The following is a 17,193-nucleotide window of genomic DNA, read 5'->3' on the forward strand; positions in this document are numbered from 1 at the left end:
AATCCCATTGAGCACGTCTGGGACCTGTTGGATCGGAGGGTGAGGGCTAGGGCCATTCCCCCCCAGAAATGTCCGGGAACTTGCAGGTGCCTTGGTGGAAGAGTGGGGTAACATCTCACAGCAAGAACAAATCTGGTGCAGTCCATGAGGAGGAGATGCACTACAGGACTTAATGTAGCTGGTGACCACACCAGATACTGACTGCTACTTTTGATTTTGACCCCCCCCCCTCCCTCTTTGTTTAGGGACACATTGTTCATCACGTCTGTGGAACTTCAGTTTATGTCTCAGTTGTTGAACCTTATGTTCATACAAATATTTACACGTTAAGTTTGCTGAAAATAAATGCAGTTGACAGTGAGGATGTTTTTTTTTTTGCTGAGTTTTGAAGTGTAGGGCTAAGAAATACTAGCCAGAATTAGGAGTCAACAATGGTAGCTCTAACTATTGATTACATATTTCAGGTCAGGTGCTTGGCCTTCAACCTGCCATAATTCTGCCATAATGTTCAGCAAATCATTGGCTGTTTTCAGTTACTGATTGAAAACTGGATCACTACGTGTTAGGTGAGAAATATCGGTTAATTGAATGATTTGAATATTCCGCCCTGAAACATATGGAAGTGATTAGAATGTACAACATCATAATCAATAAATGTGTAGTCTAAAGACAATATGTCTTCATGGTATTATAAACACAGACTGTCTGAGCTTGGTGCCGACCTGACTAGAGATTTGGGAGAACAGGGAGTGTGTGTCAAGGACAAGGTCACTAATCTCTGGCGGCTGGGTAGCAGGACATGTGTGTGCGTCTGTTTCTATGTGTGTGTTCGTCTGTTTGTGTGTGTGTGTATGGTTGTGTGAATGTGTGAGTGAGAAAATTAATTGTATTCTTGACTTTAGAACGTTCTCTGAATAAACTGTACTAACCTTTTGTATAAGCTGAGTCTTTGACTAATTATTATTATACCCATGGTCTTACAAACCTTGGGAATTGGTCAGAGCTATTGATTGATTGTTATTATCATTGGGATTGGAAATTCTCTTATCACTACGTGTAGAAAATAAAACGATATCAAGGCAATATAGTTTCATTATTTGACTTTACTACAGTTGTAAAACACATACATAAAATGTTACTAGACATACATATTTGTAAAACAAGGACTTGAAGGCTGGGTGAATTGTCAATATCTGGCCAATGTAAACAATTATACATGCAAAGCAGGGCTTCAATCTGCATCGGTGAAGTTCAGCTTTATAGCGTGATTTAGAATGAAAGGCAACGTTTCCGCTTTAGTGGAGACTGCATTCACGGTAAACGCTGCATATGTCAGCTCAATCGTAAATGACCTTAAATTCTATCAATGAATCTAACGCTTCAGCTTTAGACTGAATCAAGCCTTAAATCATCGAAAGGTTGGTTAGTGAAAAAGTCAAATATGTTTCATTAAGTAATTTGTGCAAAGTAATGAATTTCATGTTCAAAGGGAGATCAAATACAAAGGACAAGCAGTGGCACAGTAGTCATGGGCCACAGTAGCCTATGTCAAATAAAAAAGTTACTAATGCACTCAATTTGGCTTGTGAATGGAAGTTGCCTTGTAAAACAAGGCATGTCAAACTACAAACTTAAAAGACATCAAAAGCTGCTGAGACAATGTAGCCTTTTTTAAGACCGGTTTTGTTGAATTCAATGTAGCCAGTTTCAAGTAAAGCCGATGCTCCGTGTGCTTAGTTCTAAGCTTTTCTTCATTCTCCTTTAAGGACGGACACTATTTGCTCCAGTTATTTAAATATGCCATTGATCTTTTATTCTCATTCAATTGTTTTCTGTCCAAAAGAACCCGCTGCATATTATACTACAGGTGAGATTTGTAAAATAATGATGTATACAAAACATATACAATATAAAAGTTTCACGCCTGTACAACAGTGAACAAAAATCGATCCGGAGCAAGTCGTGGTCTCAGGAAGTGCAGCTTCCTGTATAGCTGTTCTAGTGATCAACATGATTGTAAATCCTAATTGGCAATCTGTTGTTTTATTGGTAAATTAAGTAATTCTATCATTTCAATAGTATGGTAAAAACCTACAGGGAAACTTCAAACATGGATTGCTTCACACACACAAGGATCCCTAGCAAACAGCAGCTACAGTAAGTTCCTGAGATCAGCTATTGAATGTATATGAATGGATGGGGCTTCCCTGTATGACTATGCAAGGGCCAGAGTTAGCTAGTGCCCAAGCCCTTGGCATTGTGATTGGTTGTTAGCTGCTCTGTGTTGACAATACTGTTAGCCAACAATCGCTCTTAAAAGGAATGAAAGGCCTGGGCCTCTCCCTACTCTTTACCTTTCTGGCTATAGCTGTGGAACCGTGTTGTGGCTAATGACAACCAACGCATTTCCGTACAACCACATTTTCAGGTCAGTTCTGCTAGACAGGAACAGAACAGCAATGTTCCGAAGCTGTACTGACAGGGCTAGACTTCGGGGCAAGCCATGACATTTGCGAACATACCATACAAGTATCCACTCTTGCTGAACACTAGGTGGAATGGGTCTTGTTATTATGGTCAGAGTGAATACAAATAGAATGCTTAGGGGCTATAATACTGGTAGATGCACAGAAGAATGACTTGGCGGCAGAAACTCCTGTGTGCAGTACTCCTTCATAGTAAAATAAAACAAGGTTAACTATTAATGGAGTATTTTTCTTTGTGGATCAAAATACAACAACTTTGAAGCTGACCACCAGCCAAATAAATAAATACAGCAAAATAGTTCACTTCTATCTTCCAAATATGTAAAAAGATATTCCTGCGCACTCAGAAGGCTACCATCTGTGGTTCGGGCCAAGGCAGGTTGTCTTTAGTTCCTTCCAACACCGGTATCTGACGGAATGTTCAGGATTGGAATAGGAGGGCTGCCATTTTGTAAGGAGTGGCCAGGATGGCTGTCAGGTTTCTCGTCGCTTAAGACAAGTTGTTTTTCTGAACTTTTTTGATTTCCTGAAGAAAGAAAGTAAGTAGGTTTGAGGATGACATTTTGGAGATGGTGAAAATCAACTGACATATCTATTAATGATTTACTGACAAATATCTATTACGTTAAATGGTGCATATGGCCCAGTCCATCATACCCAGCTCTGTTATGTCGCTACAAACTCACCTCAATAAGGGCGTCTTTCAACTTCCCATAGGCATTGTCGAGATTATCATTGACAATGACAAGGTCAAATATGCCAGGTTCCTTGCCTGAAAGATCAGGGGAACCGTTTTAGACAACATCCTTCAAGAACTTCTCAACATTTCATTTATAAACATACAACTCTGTTTTAGGCCAAAGTCTCTCCAGAATCAGACTCACTTATCTCCATGTCCACCTGAGCAGCATCTAAACGTTTCTGGAGGCTCTCCTCTGACTCAGTATTTCTGTCCCTTAAACGTTTCTCCTAAAATGCCAAAATGTCAGAGGGAGATCATCATGGGTGGGTTAGCGTTAGATCAGGAGTTACTACACTTTTATAACCATATTGTACTTATATAACCAATTCTACACAAGTTAAACATGACCCTGGTACACCATTTTATATTGCCTCCTGGCTCTCACCAGTATGTTCATGGACGGAGGCTGGATGGAGATGTAGATGGGGTTGAGGTCTGTCGTCTTGACAGCCCTAACTCCCTGCATGTCGATGTCCAGGATGCAGATCAGGTTCTTGTCTTTAACGGCCTGCACCGAGGCCTTGCTCGTCCCGTACATGTTCCCCGAAAACACTGCGCTCTCAATGAACTCCCCTTTGTCGATGCTGGCCTGCATATACTCCCTTGTAACATAATGGTAATCTGAAACAACAATTTCCATGTTAAAACGTTGGTTATTGAAAAATAATAAAGACACAGGGGACAGCATAGGTCGCCCAAAGATGGTTGAAGCTAATTAAAGTGATGCAACAGGAGGATTGAGCACAAGTGTCTATTTTGGAGTTTAAAAACCCTACCTACCTTTGCCATTCTCTTCACCAGGACGAGGGCTCCTTGTTGTATCTAAAGGATGAGAGCACACAATTAGATATTTTATTTCTGTAACTGACACTTTACACAGTTAACAGGGGACTGGTGCAGAGCACACTTACGCGAGACGCTGAAGCCAAACACGCCCTCGTACTCCTTGAGCAGGTTCTTGAGCAGCGTGCTCTTCCCAGCCCCTGACGGGCCACTCAGCACCACTGGCCTGGGTCCTGCCATAGCTGGGGGAGAGGAGGAGGAGAGACAGGGTAAGATGAGAGAACACAACAGAGTGGTTACATCATGTCTTCATGGCATGAGTTATGTAACGAGACAAACGGTTGGAACTGGTGTCATGAGGAGAAATGGCCCAGCGCAGCAGCTGTCATTCTTGAGATTAAAAACATACCTAGGCTTATCCTTTATTCACATGATGAAACTAGTAAATCTCTAGTTGCCTTTATTCAAATAGTGGTGTAATACACCTGGTCTAAACAACACCACAAATAGGCCCAAGGGCTGAATATGACAAACCAGGTATCCTATTAAAACTGATGAATTGGTGATTCTGCAGTACACATCCTAAGCAAGACTAGTTTGACCAAATATCCCCAACACCTACAGTGGTTATCATGTCCTGTTAGGCCGTTACCACGGCACCACCATGGAACAATCTAATCGGAGAGCCTAAAATGACTCTGCTACTTCCAATTGCAAGGCAGAAGAAGTGATTTCAGTACAGCTTTTCAGTCTGGAATGACTGTTTAAAATCTGCAATATGTAAACTTTTGGACAACCTGAACAAATTTGCATAGAAATGTGAGCTCTCGATCTGTCATTCTCATTGAAAGCAAGCCTAAGAAGCGGTAAAACTGTTCTACGTGCCGATCTCATTATACTCGTAATTGTATCCGTTCTATCACACTTGATACTCGTAAATCGGAAAACCCAGAAGTGCGCTTTAAATGCCGGTAAAGCCTATACCTCAAGTGCACTCTCTCTCAGAGGGCATTAGTATGTTGCTTCACGCATTCATTAATATGGTCAGTAATGCACAAGGCTGAGTACTTATTTTTACAGTGTAAAGATAGGAATACTAGAGAACATTTTACACTACACCTATTCAAACAGAGATAGAGAGGGCAGTTATTATACCTTGAGAAGATACAGACAAGAAATCCTCAACAGTTTTAGACAAATAAACAAGTTAGGACCAAAACAACATTAGAAAATTCCAATGGAAGTCAGGGAGGCTGAACTCTGATATTACACAGGTACTTAAGGAGTGGGAGAATGTCACGGTTCATGAATCCACTGCCTCCTTTTCTCTCTCTCTCGCTCTCTCTCTCCCGTGTTTGTGTGGGCGTGGTTCCCAATCTCGGCTTGATTGTCTGCGCCAGCTGGAATCACTTAGCTTCCCTTTATATGTTCTGTAACCAGTGTTTCTTGTTGTCAGATCGTTGTTTTCTTCCCTGAGGTTGTGTCGTGTGTTCGTGCTCATTCTCTCGTCGCCCCTGTGTGGATTATCTTCTGTGCTCCTTCCTACCCATCCGGACACACTCCCCTGGATTTCTCTGCACGCTATCAAGGAAGATACACCTTAGTCCCTGGGTCGGATTCCGTCTGAGTACAGTCTGTCTGTCCTGTTGCTGTTGTAAACTGTATTCATTAAACCATCGTTGCTTGCATCTTGCATCCGCCTCTGTATTGTCACAGAACGATCTGACCAGAACATGGATGCAGCGAGTTCAACGAGTCTGACCGAATTCATTTCCCGCAGTATCACGAGAATGGATCAACAAGAGGAGAACATCTCCAGCACAGGTCGGGCAGTGCAAGCCATTGCGACGCAGGTATCCCAGCTGACCCAACAATTACAACATCTGGGGGGTCTCGCTGCGCCACCTACACCGGTAGTTCAACCCGCCCCGCCAGAGCCGGATTCCCAGCTAGAGCCACGGCTACCGACACCAGAGGGTTATTCAGGTGATCCTGACTATTGCAGAGCTTTTCTGACGAGATGTTCCATGCATTTCTCGTTGCAGCCACGGACCTTCAACCGTGAACAGTCTAAGGTAGCATTCGTACTCACACTGCTATCAGGCAAAGCGGCCCTTTGGGGATCGGCGGTGTGGGCGAACCAGGACCCATGCTGCACCTCTTTCCAGACACTCTCCGAGGAGATGAGAAGGGTCTTCGATCGGGCCGTGGCGGGTAGGGAGGCGGCCAGACTACTCGCTGACCTTCGCCAAGGAGACCGGTCAGTATCGGAATACTCCATTCAATTCCGCACTCTGGCCGCAGAATGTCAGTGGAACGAGGAGGCGCAGTGGGACATGTTCCTGCATGGGCTGGAGGACCGGATCCAGAAGGAGATTTATGTTCTGGACCTTCCCAGGAGTTTAAATGGACTAGTGGAACTAGCATTGAGGGTCGACGCTCGTCTGAGTCGTATTGGCCGCCGAGCATGCCCTAACAGACCGTATAACAACACGGAGGGTTGGCATGCCAGCAGCGGGAACACGGCCAGTTCAGCCTCCGCTCACGAACCCATGCAGGTGGGGAGAGCTCGCCTCTCCCGGGAGGAGAGGGAGAGGCGGGGATCCCAAGGACTTTGTCTCTACTGTGGTAGAGCGGGCCACTTTATCCACTCCTGTCCGGTAAAAGATCAGGCCCGGTAGTAAGTATGAGGCTACTATCGGGTGGTGTCACCACAGAGAAGACCTCATCATCTACTCTCCTCCCGGTAAGACTAAGATGGGCCACCCACACGCACGACACCCAAGCTTTACTGGACTCAGGAGCAGAGGGTAATTTCATGGACTTCAAGCTCGCTCACAAACTCCAGATTCCTATCACCTCACTCACGCACAAGATATCCGTCAACGCTCTCAATGGTCAAGAACTCCCCAACATTTCTCACACCACTGAACCTATCACACTCATCACTTCTGGCAATCACACTGAGACACTATCATTTCTACTCATGGACTCACCCCTTGCACCATTAGTTCTCGGCCATCCTTGGCTCACCCAACACAACCCCAGAGTTGACTGGGGTCATAACTCTATATCCATGTGGAGTAACAAGTGTCTTGAGTCCTGTTTAGTGTCTGCTTGTTCATCGGTGTCTGATTCTGTGTTTCTAGAGGAGGCAGTGGATTTGTCTAACGTGCCCGTTGAATACCTCGACCTGAAGGAGGTGTTCAGTAAGTCCCGTGCTGCTTCTCTTCCTCCGCATCGTCCCTATGACTGTGCAATAGAATTATTGCCAGGTGAGTCTCCGCCTAAAGGCAAGTTATATTCACTCTCTGTTCCTGAGAGAGAGGCTATGGAGAGATACATCTCTGATTCTCTGGCATCTGGATTCATTCGTCCTTCCTCTTCTCCAGCGGGGGCGGGGTTCTTCTTTGTGGGGAAGAAGGACGGATCTCTGCGTCCTTGCATTGATTACCGTGGGTTGAATAACATCACAGTGAAGAATACCTATCCCTTACCGTTGATGTCCTCAGCCTTTGAAAGGTTACAGGGAGCATCCGTGTTCACTAAGTTGGATTTACGTAATGCTTATCATTTGGTTCGCATAAGGAGGGGGGACGAATGGAAGACCGCGTTTAACACCCCCAGAGTGCACTTCGAGTATTTGGTCATGCCTTTTGGGTTATCCAACTCCCCAGCGGTTTTCCAGGCACTCGTCAATGACGTGCTGAGAGATATGATTGATCAGTTCATATATGTTTACCTGGATGACATACTGATTTTTTCTTCTTCTCTCCAGGAACACGTTCAGCACGTCAGACGAGTGCTTCAGAGGTTGTTGGAGAATGGACTTTTTGTCAAGGCGGAAAAATGCATTTTCCATGCACAATCCGTTCCATTCTTAGGTTACATCGTCTCGACTGAAGGTATTCGCATGGATCCTGACAAGGTTAAGGCTGTGGTGGATTGGCCAAGCCCAGATTCCCGTAAGGCCCTACAGAGGTTTCTGGGATTCGCCAATTTCTACCGGCGTTTTGTTCGCAATTTTAGCCAGATAGTCGCTTCTCTTACCGCCTTAACCTCCCCCAGAGTGACGTTCAGGTGGTCCGATGCAGCCGAGGCTGCATTCACCAAACTCAAGAGCCGCTTTGTTTCGGCTCCCATCCTCATAGCTCCCGATCCCTCGCGTCAGTTCGTGGTGGAGGTGGACGCTTCAGAGGTGGGGGTAGGTGCGGTACTTTCCCAACGTTCCTCTTCTGACGACAAGATGCACCCTTGCGTGTTCCTTTCCCATCGGTTATCACCTGCGGAACGCAACTACGACATTGGCAACAGAGAGTTGTTGGCAGTGAAGTTAGCACTGGAGGAGTGGCGCCATTGGTTAGAGGGTTCGGGGGTACCTTTTATAGTTTGGACCGATCACAAGAATTTGGAATATATCAGAACCGCCAAACGACTCAACTCCAGGCAGGCGCGGTGGGCACTCTTTTTCGGACGTTTTGACTTCTCTCTCTCGTATCGCCCGGGTTCCAAGAATGTCAAACCCGATTCCCTTTCTCGTATTTTTGACCATTCCGAACGTCCATCCACTCCCGAGTGCATCCTACCCGGGACCCTAGTGGTCTCCACTCTCACATGGGAGGTTGAATCGAGGGTCAAAACAGCCTTAGAAGGAGTAGAGCCTCCGCCCGGTTGCCCACCTAATCGGTTGTTTGTGCCGGAGGGGTGTCGGTCCGATGTTATTCGGTGGGGGCATTGCTCCAACGTAGCGTGTCATCCAGGAGTCAGATGCACTAGCTTTTTGGTTAAGCAACGCTTTTGGTGGCCACTGATGGCTCGTGACATTCGCAGTTTTGTTTTGGCTTGTTCGGTTTGTGCCACTGGGAAGACTTCTAATCGACCCCCAGATGGGTTACTCCAACCGCTGTCGGTCCCTTCGAGACCCTGGTCCCACATCGCGCTAGATTTTGTTACCGCCCTCCCGCCCTCCCAGGGCAAGACGGTTGTTTTGACCGTGGTGGACCGGTTCTCTAAGGCAGCTCATTTTATTCCCTTGCCTAAATTACCATCTGCCAAGGAGACAGCGGTAACTGTCGTGGATCACGTTTTTCGCTTACATGGCCTGCCGATGGACGTAGTTTCTGACAGGGGGCCCCAATTTGTGTCCAAGTTTTGGCAAGAGTTTTGTAGGTTACTGGGAGCGAGTGTCAGTCTGTCTTCAGGGTTTCATCCCCAGAGCAACGGTCAAACGGAGAGGGCCAACCAAGATTTGGAGAGAGTGTTGCGATGTTTGGTTTCTAAGAATCCCTCTTCCTGGAGTCAACAACTCTCTATGGTTGAGTACGCTCACAATTCGTTGCCAGTGGCAGCCACGGGTCTCTCTCCGTTTGAGTGTAGTTTAGGTTACCAGCCACCTATCTTTCCCAGTACGGAGTCCGAGGTTACTGTTCCCTCCGCTCACGCTTTCATCCAGAGGTGCCGTCACACATGGAGCAGAGCCCGTGAGACTCTTCTCCGGGTGGGGGCGCGCACCAAGGCTAAGGCTGATCGCCACCGGTCGAAGCCTCCGGTATACGTCATTGGTGAAAGAGTGTGGCTTTCTACTAAGAACATTCCACTCCGATCCGTTTCGAACAAACTTGCTCCCAAATTTATTGGTCCGTTCAAAGTCACCAGGATCATTAGTCCGGTGGCGGTCCGGCTCAAGCTTCCTCCGGCGTATAGGAGAATTCACCCTACCTTTCATGTGTCTAAAATAAAACCTGTGTTTCAGGCACGCATTAACCCGCCGGTCCCTGTTCCCCCGCCGCCACGATTTGTTGATGGGGAACCCACCTTTTCTGTCAATCGTATTTTGGACTCTAGAAGGAGGGGACGCGGATTCCAGTACCTGGTGGACTGGGAGGGTTACGGTCCGGAGGAGAGAAGTTGGGTACCTGCTAGGGACATTCTGGATCACTCCCTTATCGATGATTTCAAATCGACAGGTAAATTTGCCTGGGAACGCCAAGAGGCGTTCCTAGGGGGGGGGTATTGTCACGGTTCATGAATCCACTGCCTCCTTTTCTCTCTCTCTCTCTCTCGCTCTCGTGTTTGTGTGGGCGTGGTTCCCAATCTCGGCTTGATTGTCTGCGCCAGCTGGAATCACTTAGCTTCCCTTTATATGTTCTGTAACCAGTGTTTCTTGTTGTCAGATCGTTGTTTTCTTCCCTGAGGTTGTGTCGTGTGTTCGTGCTCATTCTCTCGTCGCCCCTGTGTGGATTATCTTCTGTGCTCCTTCCTACCCATCCGGACACACTCCCCTGGATTTCTCTGCACGCTATCAAGGAAGATACACCTTAGTCCCTGGGTCGGATTCCGTCTGAGTACAGTCTGTCTGTCCTGTTGCTGTTGTAAACTGTATTCATTAAACCATCGTTGCTTGCATCTTGCATCCGCCTCTGTATTGTCACAGAGAAGGGGTTTGCTAGTTTGTTCTTAGTTAACGAAAATGTGGCATATTTTGAGGAAGATTTTTTATAAAGACATTTTCCCTGAGAACTAAAATGGAAATCAATGTTAGAACCCACACACACATGTACAGTTGAAGTCGGAAGTTTACATACACTTAAGTTGGAATCATTAAAACTCGTTTTCAATCACTCCACAAATTTCTTGTTAACAAACTATAGTTTTGGCAAGTCGGTTAGGATATCTACATTGTGCATGACAAGTAATTTTTTCAACAATTGTTTAGACCGATTATTTCACTGTATCACAATTCCAATGGGTCAGAAGTTTACATAAACTAAGTTGACTGTGCTTTTAAACAGCTTGGAAAATTCCAGAAAATGAAGTCATGGCTTTAGAAGCTTCTGATAGGCTAATTGACATCATTTGAGTCAATTGGAGGTGTACCTGTGGATGTATTTCAAGGCCTACCTTCAAACTCAGTGCCTCTTTGCTTGACATCATGTGAAAATCTAAATAAATCCGCCAAGACCTGAGAAAATAAATACAATTGTAGACCTCCACAAGTCTGGTTCATCCTTGGGAGCAATTTCCAAATGCCTGAAGGTACCACTTTCATCTGTACAAACAATAGTGCGCAAGTATAAACACCATTGGACCACGCAGACGCCATACCGCTCAGGAAGGAGACGCGTTCTGTCTCCTAGAGATGAACGTACTTTGGTGTGAAAAGTGCAATCAATCCCAGAACAACAGCAAAGGACCTTGAAGATGCTGGAGGAAACAGGTACAAAAGTATCTATATCCACAGTAAAACGAGTCCTATACTGACATAGCCTGAAAGGCCGCTCAGCAAGGAAGAAGCCATTTCTCCAAAACCGCCATAAAAAAGCCAGACTACAGTTTGCAACTGCACATGGGGACAAAGATTGTACTTTTTGGAGAAATGTGGTCTTGTTCTGATGAAACAAATAGAACTGTTTGGTCATAATGACCATCATTATTTTTGGAGGAAAAGGGGGGAGGCTTGCAAGCCGAAGAACACCATCTCAACCGCGAAGCACAGGGGTGGAAACATCATGTTGTGGGGGTGCTTTGCTGCAGGAGGGACTGGTGCACTTCACAAAATAGATGAAATCATGAGGAAGGAAAATGATGTGGATATATTGAAGCTACATCTCAAGACATCAGTCAGGAAGTTAAAGCTTGGTAGCAAATGGGTCTTCCAAATGGACAATGACCATGTATACTTCCAAAGTTGTGGCAAAATGACCTAAGGACAACAAAAAGTCAAGATATTGGAGTGGCCATCACAAAGCCCTGACCTTAATCCTATTGAAAATGTGTGGGCAGAACTGAAAAAGCGTGTGCGAGCAAGGAGGCCTACAAACCTGACTCAGTTACACCAGCTCTGTCAGGAGGAATGGGTCAAAATTCACCCGAAACATTTGACCCAAGTTAAACAATTTAAAGGCAATACTACCAAATACTAATTGAGTGCATGTAAACTTTTGACTCACTGGGAATGTGATGTCAGAATAATAGTAAAGTGATTTATTTATTTCATTTCACATTCTTAAAATAAAAAGTGGTGATCCTAACTGATCTAAAACAGGGAATTTTTACTAGGACTAAATGTCAGGAATTGTAAAAAACTGAGTTTAAATGTATTTGGCTAAGGTGTATTTCAACTGTACACACACAAGGAGCTGTCTGTGGCAGAAGTTAAGGTGATTGACGCAGCAAACAATGGGAACGCGTTTGGCATTGATGAACTACCTAATGAAGTTTTAAATCTCCTTAATTAACTGATGTGTAGAAAATCATATAGGACATTTGTTTTGAGTACAGTATACTGCCATCTACCTGGTATAAGTCTATAGTGAATCCCATTCCCAAATCTTCGTAAAAAGACCAGAGTGCCACTGAATTATAGGGGCATAAGTTTATTGAGTACGGTTTATAAAATATATTCATTCATTCTCCACCAATAGGCTAATGACCTTTTAGGAGAATCAAAACATTCTGGTGGAAGAACAAAATGATTTTTTTGTGTGAATCCAGAGCCTGTATAGATCATATCTTCTCGATCTGTACAATAATAAGAAATAGATTACACAAAGACTACTTTTGCATGTTTCATTGATTTCGCAAATAGGGATCTTTTAGCCTATAGTTTGGTAAAGACGGGTTGACCTTATCACACAATCCAGTCTCTTTACAAAGTACCAATTGCTTGTGTGCGTGTTAATGAATATGGTACAGATTGGTTTCCCACATCCTCGGGTGTAAAACAAGGAGACACCTTATCACCGACTCTGCCATGTTATGTAATGATTTGGCAAAAGAAATGCAACAGTTAAATATTGGAGTAAGATATGATGAAATGCTAAGTATCCTTTTACATGCTGATATTATTTTGATGGCAGAAACTGAACAAGACCTGAAGAACATGTTATTATGTGCAGTCAATTTGTGTGACAAAAAAAAAGAAGAAGACAGAATGCATTTTAGAAAACCAGGTACTAAGAGAAGTATTTTTCATTTTTTTGGTGTAAACATTGAGTTTACTAGAAATTATAAATATTTGGGTCTTTTGATTGATGAACATAATTACCTTTCTATACGGAACATCTTCCCTGGCCGACTCAGCAAATAGAGCTCTTAGGGGAGTTATATGAAGAAAAAAAAACCCCTCAAAGATATTGGTTATGATACGTATTCCAAACTGTATCAGACATGTGTGTCTCCTGTTCTGGACTATTTACTGTTCTGGACTATTTAGCAGGAGTGTGGGGTGCTAAGAGGTATCTCAAAAACAAACATGTCCATAACAGAGCAGTACGTAACTTTTTACGTGTCCACAAGTTTGCAACTATACTTGCAATAACTGGGGACATAGGCTGTGAGTTGAGATGGAAGGCGTGTATGGTGAGACTGGAATATGCCAACTGCCAGAATAGCTAGCAAAGTTTTTCAAATGGGATCTATCCACATTTACATTTAAGTCATTTAGCAGACGCTCTTATCCAGAGCAACTTACAAGTACATACATTCATACTTTTTTTGTACTGGCCCCCCGTGGGAATCGAACCCACAACCCTGGCGTTGCAAGCGCCATGCTCTACCAAATGAGCCACATCCCATAGGGGGAGCCTGGGCAACTCAAATGTCGGACCTTTTTCAACATTCTGACTGAACATCTGTACAATAACCAAATAAAGGAAGAAGACATCAATATTATTTTAACTGTTGATACAATGAAGAAAAAAAATGGGTGGAGATTAATCATAAACCCAAATTGAGAACCTTTTGTTTGATTAAGGGTGAATTCGTGTGTGAGAGATACATTATGTATAACCTACCTAAAAGCAAGAGATCGCTATGTGCTCAGGTGAGATCAGGGATATTGCCTCTGCGTATTGAAACAGGTGAGATCAGGGATATTGCCTCTGCGTATTGAAAACAGATCAGATCAAGACTATTGCCTCTGTGTATTGAAAACAGGTCGGTATAGAGGTGAAATTTAAGAGGAAAGACTACGTAACTATTGTGACCTTGAAGAAATCGAGAACAAAACCCATTTTACCCTCTATTTTTTCAAGTTACATAGACTTTCTACCACGATAAACAATTGCTCTTATTCCAGAAAGCACACCAGATATACCTGGCATTGTGTGGCTGAGTGATGAGAAGAAACTGAAATGTTTGTCCATTGTGTATTTCTGTTTGAGGAATATTTAGATAAAAGCTGGAATAAAATAAGAAGTGCTGCCTATAATTAAATTGTAAAAATATTTAGCGTCTATGTGGTAAATGGTACGTGTGTATATAGATTGTGTATAGGCTTGTCTCCCATATGAATCTTCTTTGTGCCAGACTGGGTTCAAAAGCCTTCCATTTCATTTTTCTGTATATAGTGATATTTATTGTTTGGATAACCTTATTTACTTTTATGTATTGATTTTTACATTTTAATTTTTTCACTCTTTATGCGATGCGCAATACAGAAAACACCGGAAGAATTATCACCGCGTGAATTAATGTAATGTTTGTGTCAATTAAACCCATAAAGGATGGGTTGCCAATTGGCGATTTGACCAAAAAAATACAATTCATACAAAATAAAAAGCATTCATTCACACACATTGCAACCCCGACAGACGACAATGCACAATTGACTTAATTAGTCCTATTCAATGATCAACGAGATAGGCTATTTATTAGCCGGATGCATGGCTGGGTACATTTATTCCAGACAGAGATTTAGATGAAGGTAGGCTAATTCACTTGACCCATATATTATTTCACTTGCAAGAGCAACATTCTTGCCTGACATTCGTAAATCAAGATAAACAATATACAATTGTCATTTTCAGTGGCGACCCATCATGCAGGGCTGGGTTAGAGCCCCACCGGTTTTGAACCCCACCTGTTTAGCTAGGGCCATATAAAACATTGTCACCCGTTTTAAAATTGTATATTTTTTTTTTGTTGCCCGTTTTGCATGTTATTTTGGCATTAACACGTGTAAAGTAAAAAATAAAATCTTTAAATTAATAAAACGCATACAAACATGGTCTCGGTTTCCCTTTCTTAAAGGCATCTGCAAAATGCAGGTGTTTCAGCCTAGCTCAGTGCTTTCTGTGGTGGTGCAGCAGCCAGCGGAAAATACGGAGCATAGGGGTTGGTAATGTTCTCTAGTGCCGTGATTGGCTCAGTGTTCTGTCACTCATGGGGACAGTAGTCACTGCAAAATCTACAGGAAGAGCTCGTAAATTCAAGCCCTTTGGGTGCTGCCATTGAGTTACATTAGAAGTGCCCATCCAAGAAGGCTCAAGGTTATGGTCCACAGATAAAATGACATCAAATCACATTAGATCTACCGCAGCTTTGATTGGATAACATACTTTCAAAATCTTAGCTAGCAGTCATCATGAATCAAGTCAACAATTTACTGGAAAATCCTTGTCATATGAAGAGAAATTACAGATAAAATGTAATGTGCTCATCGGCCATAAACATTACACAACAAGTTGGAAAACACATTCAACAATGAGTGGTTTGGAAGTCATTTTCCAAGCATACAAATGTATTGGGCCATCAAAGGTTGAATATTGGCCATGCTGTCAATCCAGAATGACTTCTGCACAGTTAAAAACTGGAAACGTGAAATCTCAGACTTCAGTGAGTTCAAGACAACTGGAAAGTGGGGAAAAAACAAGATCAGACTGGGAAAATATATTTTGAAAGGTCATCCAACTCTATGTCAGGAACCCAGGCCTCTTTCTAGAGCGCTGACCTGAAGATCACTGGTGTCATGATTCAACATTGTTGTTGTCACCCCCCCAGAGTTCCCAGTTGCCTGAAAGCACCATAACTTCAGAGAATGCCAGACTTTGATGAGATTTGCCCACAAGGGACCAACGCACCACCTTCCTGTTCAAGTGAGCACAGCACAACAAGGTGAGTCCAAACATGTCTTGTATGCTGCTGCATAAATTATGTAATATGCATACTGTAGCTTAGAAAGTAGATTAATTGAAATGGATTGCCTCTTATCCGCTCTTCGTCCCCTTATGCCACAGTTCGTACATCTCAATTGTCAGTAGAAACCACATTTGTTTCGGCAAGTCTGCAATATCAGCTGTTTTTTTTATAAAGGCAGTACATGAGGCTGAATTAACTGTTTCGCTGCCAGACAAGGCTCCGCTGAAGAAAAAAGCTCTGCTGTTGGGACAACTTTAAGTAGGCTCTAACAGTTTGTGGGCACAGTTAGTCACCGTTATAGTGTTATGGATGTATTATTTAGTGTTGTGTCTTGTCTAGTGGCTTTGCTGCCATGTATACAAATTACAATTGGGGTGATCGACCACCAACAATTACATGCTAAAAATTGCCAATGGCCTTTTATTTCTCCTAATGATATGTCGCTCGGTAAACATGCCTATGCGAGAATAAATAATAATAGCAAGCATCGGCTTTGATCACGACAATGACAGACGTCGTCAGGACAGACAAGGTAGGTCTACCAAACAATGTCGAGTAGACAGACAAAAACAACCATATGGCCTCAGCAAATTCGTCTGGAAATAACTAAATTGAACAACAATGACTAGCTACGGATCGTACACGTTAGAAGATGAAATTTGTGCCCTGAGACGAGTGAGTGAAACAGAGCTGCGCGTGTCCGTATTGGGAATTGAGAGCAGTTTGTTGTAATCCAATCGTTGCAGCAGGCTCAATCGATACCCCGCCCGTTTCTTTACAGACAGAATAACTAGCCAATAGTTGTTTAGAGCACGCAGCTCTTTACACTGTTTGAGTGAGAGCGAGAAATGCTGGCAGCTGAAAATAGTTTTCCGATCAGTTAAATTACAACAAAAATACTCGTGTCAAAATCTTATTCGGAAAATTCTCCATATCAGTTATGATACTCATTTTGTCCGAGTACTCAGCACAACCCTAATTTCTATACTTCCCGTTCTTAAGGTTAGTTTTTGCATATTTTACTTTCGGTTTTGTACACCAGATTCAAACAGCTGAAAATACAAAAAATGTTTTAGTTATGGAAGATGTATTTTCACAGCGGTTTCGATGGCACAATTACTCTAATCTCTACATAATTACTGCCGGTTTAGTCTCAAACTGAAATTAAGCAAACTATTTAGTTAACCATATTGGCTAAAGTCGCTCTTCCTCCTTACCTTTGGTCACCGTCAGTAGACTTGTGAGTGAGGGAGCTGGGTGAGC

General features: G+C 43.4%; 1 protein-coding gene across 1 annotated transcript in view; it reads right to left on the reverse strand.

Moving 5' to 3' along the window:
• Nucleotides 1–1,085: 1,085 nt before the first annotated feature.
• The window catches only part of LOC129824166 (guanylate kinase-like), a 37,899-nt gene continuing 21,791 nt past the window's right edge, over nt 1,086–17,193 (reverse strand). The window contains exons 2-7 of the mRNA XM_055883591.1: nt 4,140–4,253; nt 4,009–4,050; nt 3,614–3,849; nt 3,371–3,455; nt 3,173–3,258; nt 1,086–3,012 (exon numbers count right to left, since the gene is read on the reverse strand). Coding sequence (XP_055739566.1) covers nt 2,977–3,012; nt 3,173–3,258; nt 3,371–3,455; nt 3,614–3,849; nt 4,009–4,050; nt 4,140–4,253 — 599 coding nt within the window. The 3' untranslated portion in view covers nt 1,086–2,976. The remainder of the gene's footprint in view (nt 3,013–3,172; nt 3,259–3,370; nt 3,456–3,613; nt 3,850–4,008; nt 4,051–4,139; nt 4,254–17,193) is intronic.

This window comes from Salvelinus fontinalis, chromosome 26, assembly GCF_029448725.1.
Source record: "Salvelinus fontinalis isolate EN_2023a chromosome 26, ASM2944872v1, whole genome shotgun sequence".
In the NCBI taxonomy this organism is placed as follows: Eukaryota; Metazoa; Chordata; class Actinopteri; order Salmoniformes; family Salmonidae; genus Salvelinus; species Salvelinus fontinalis.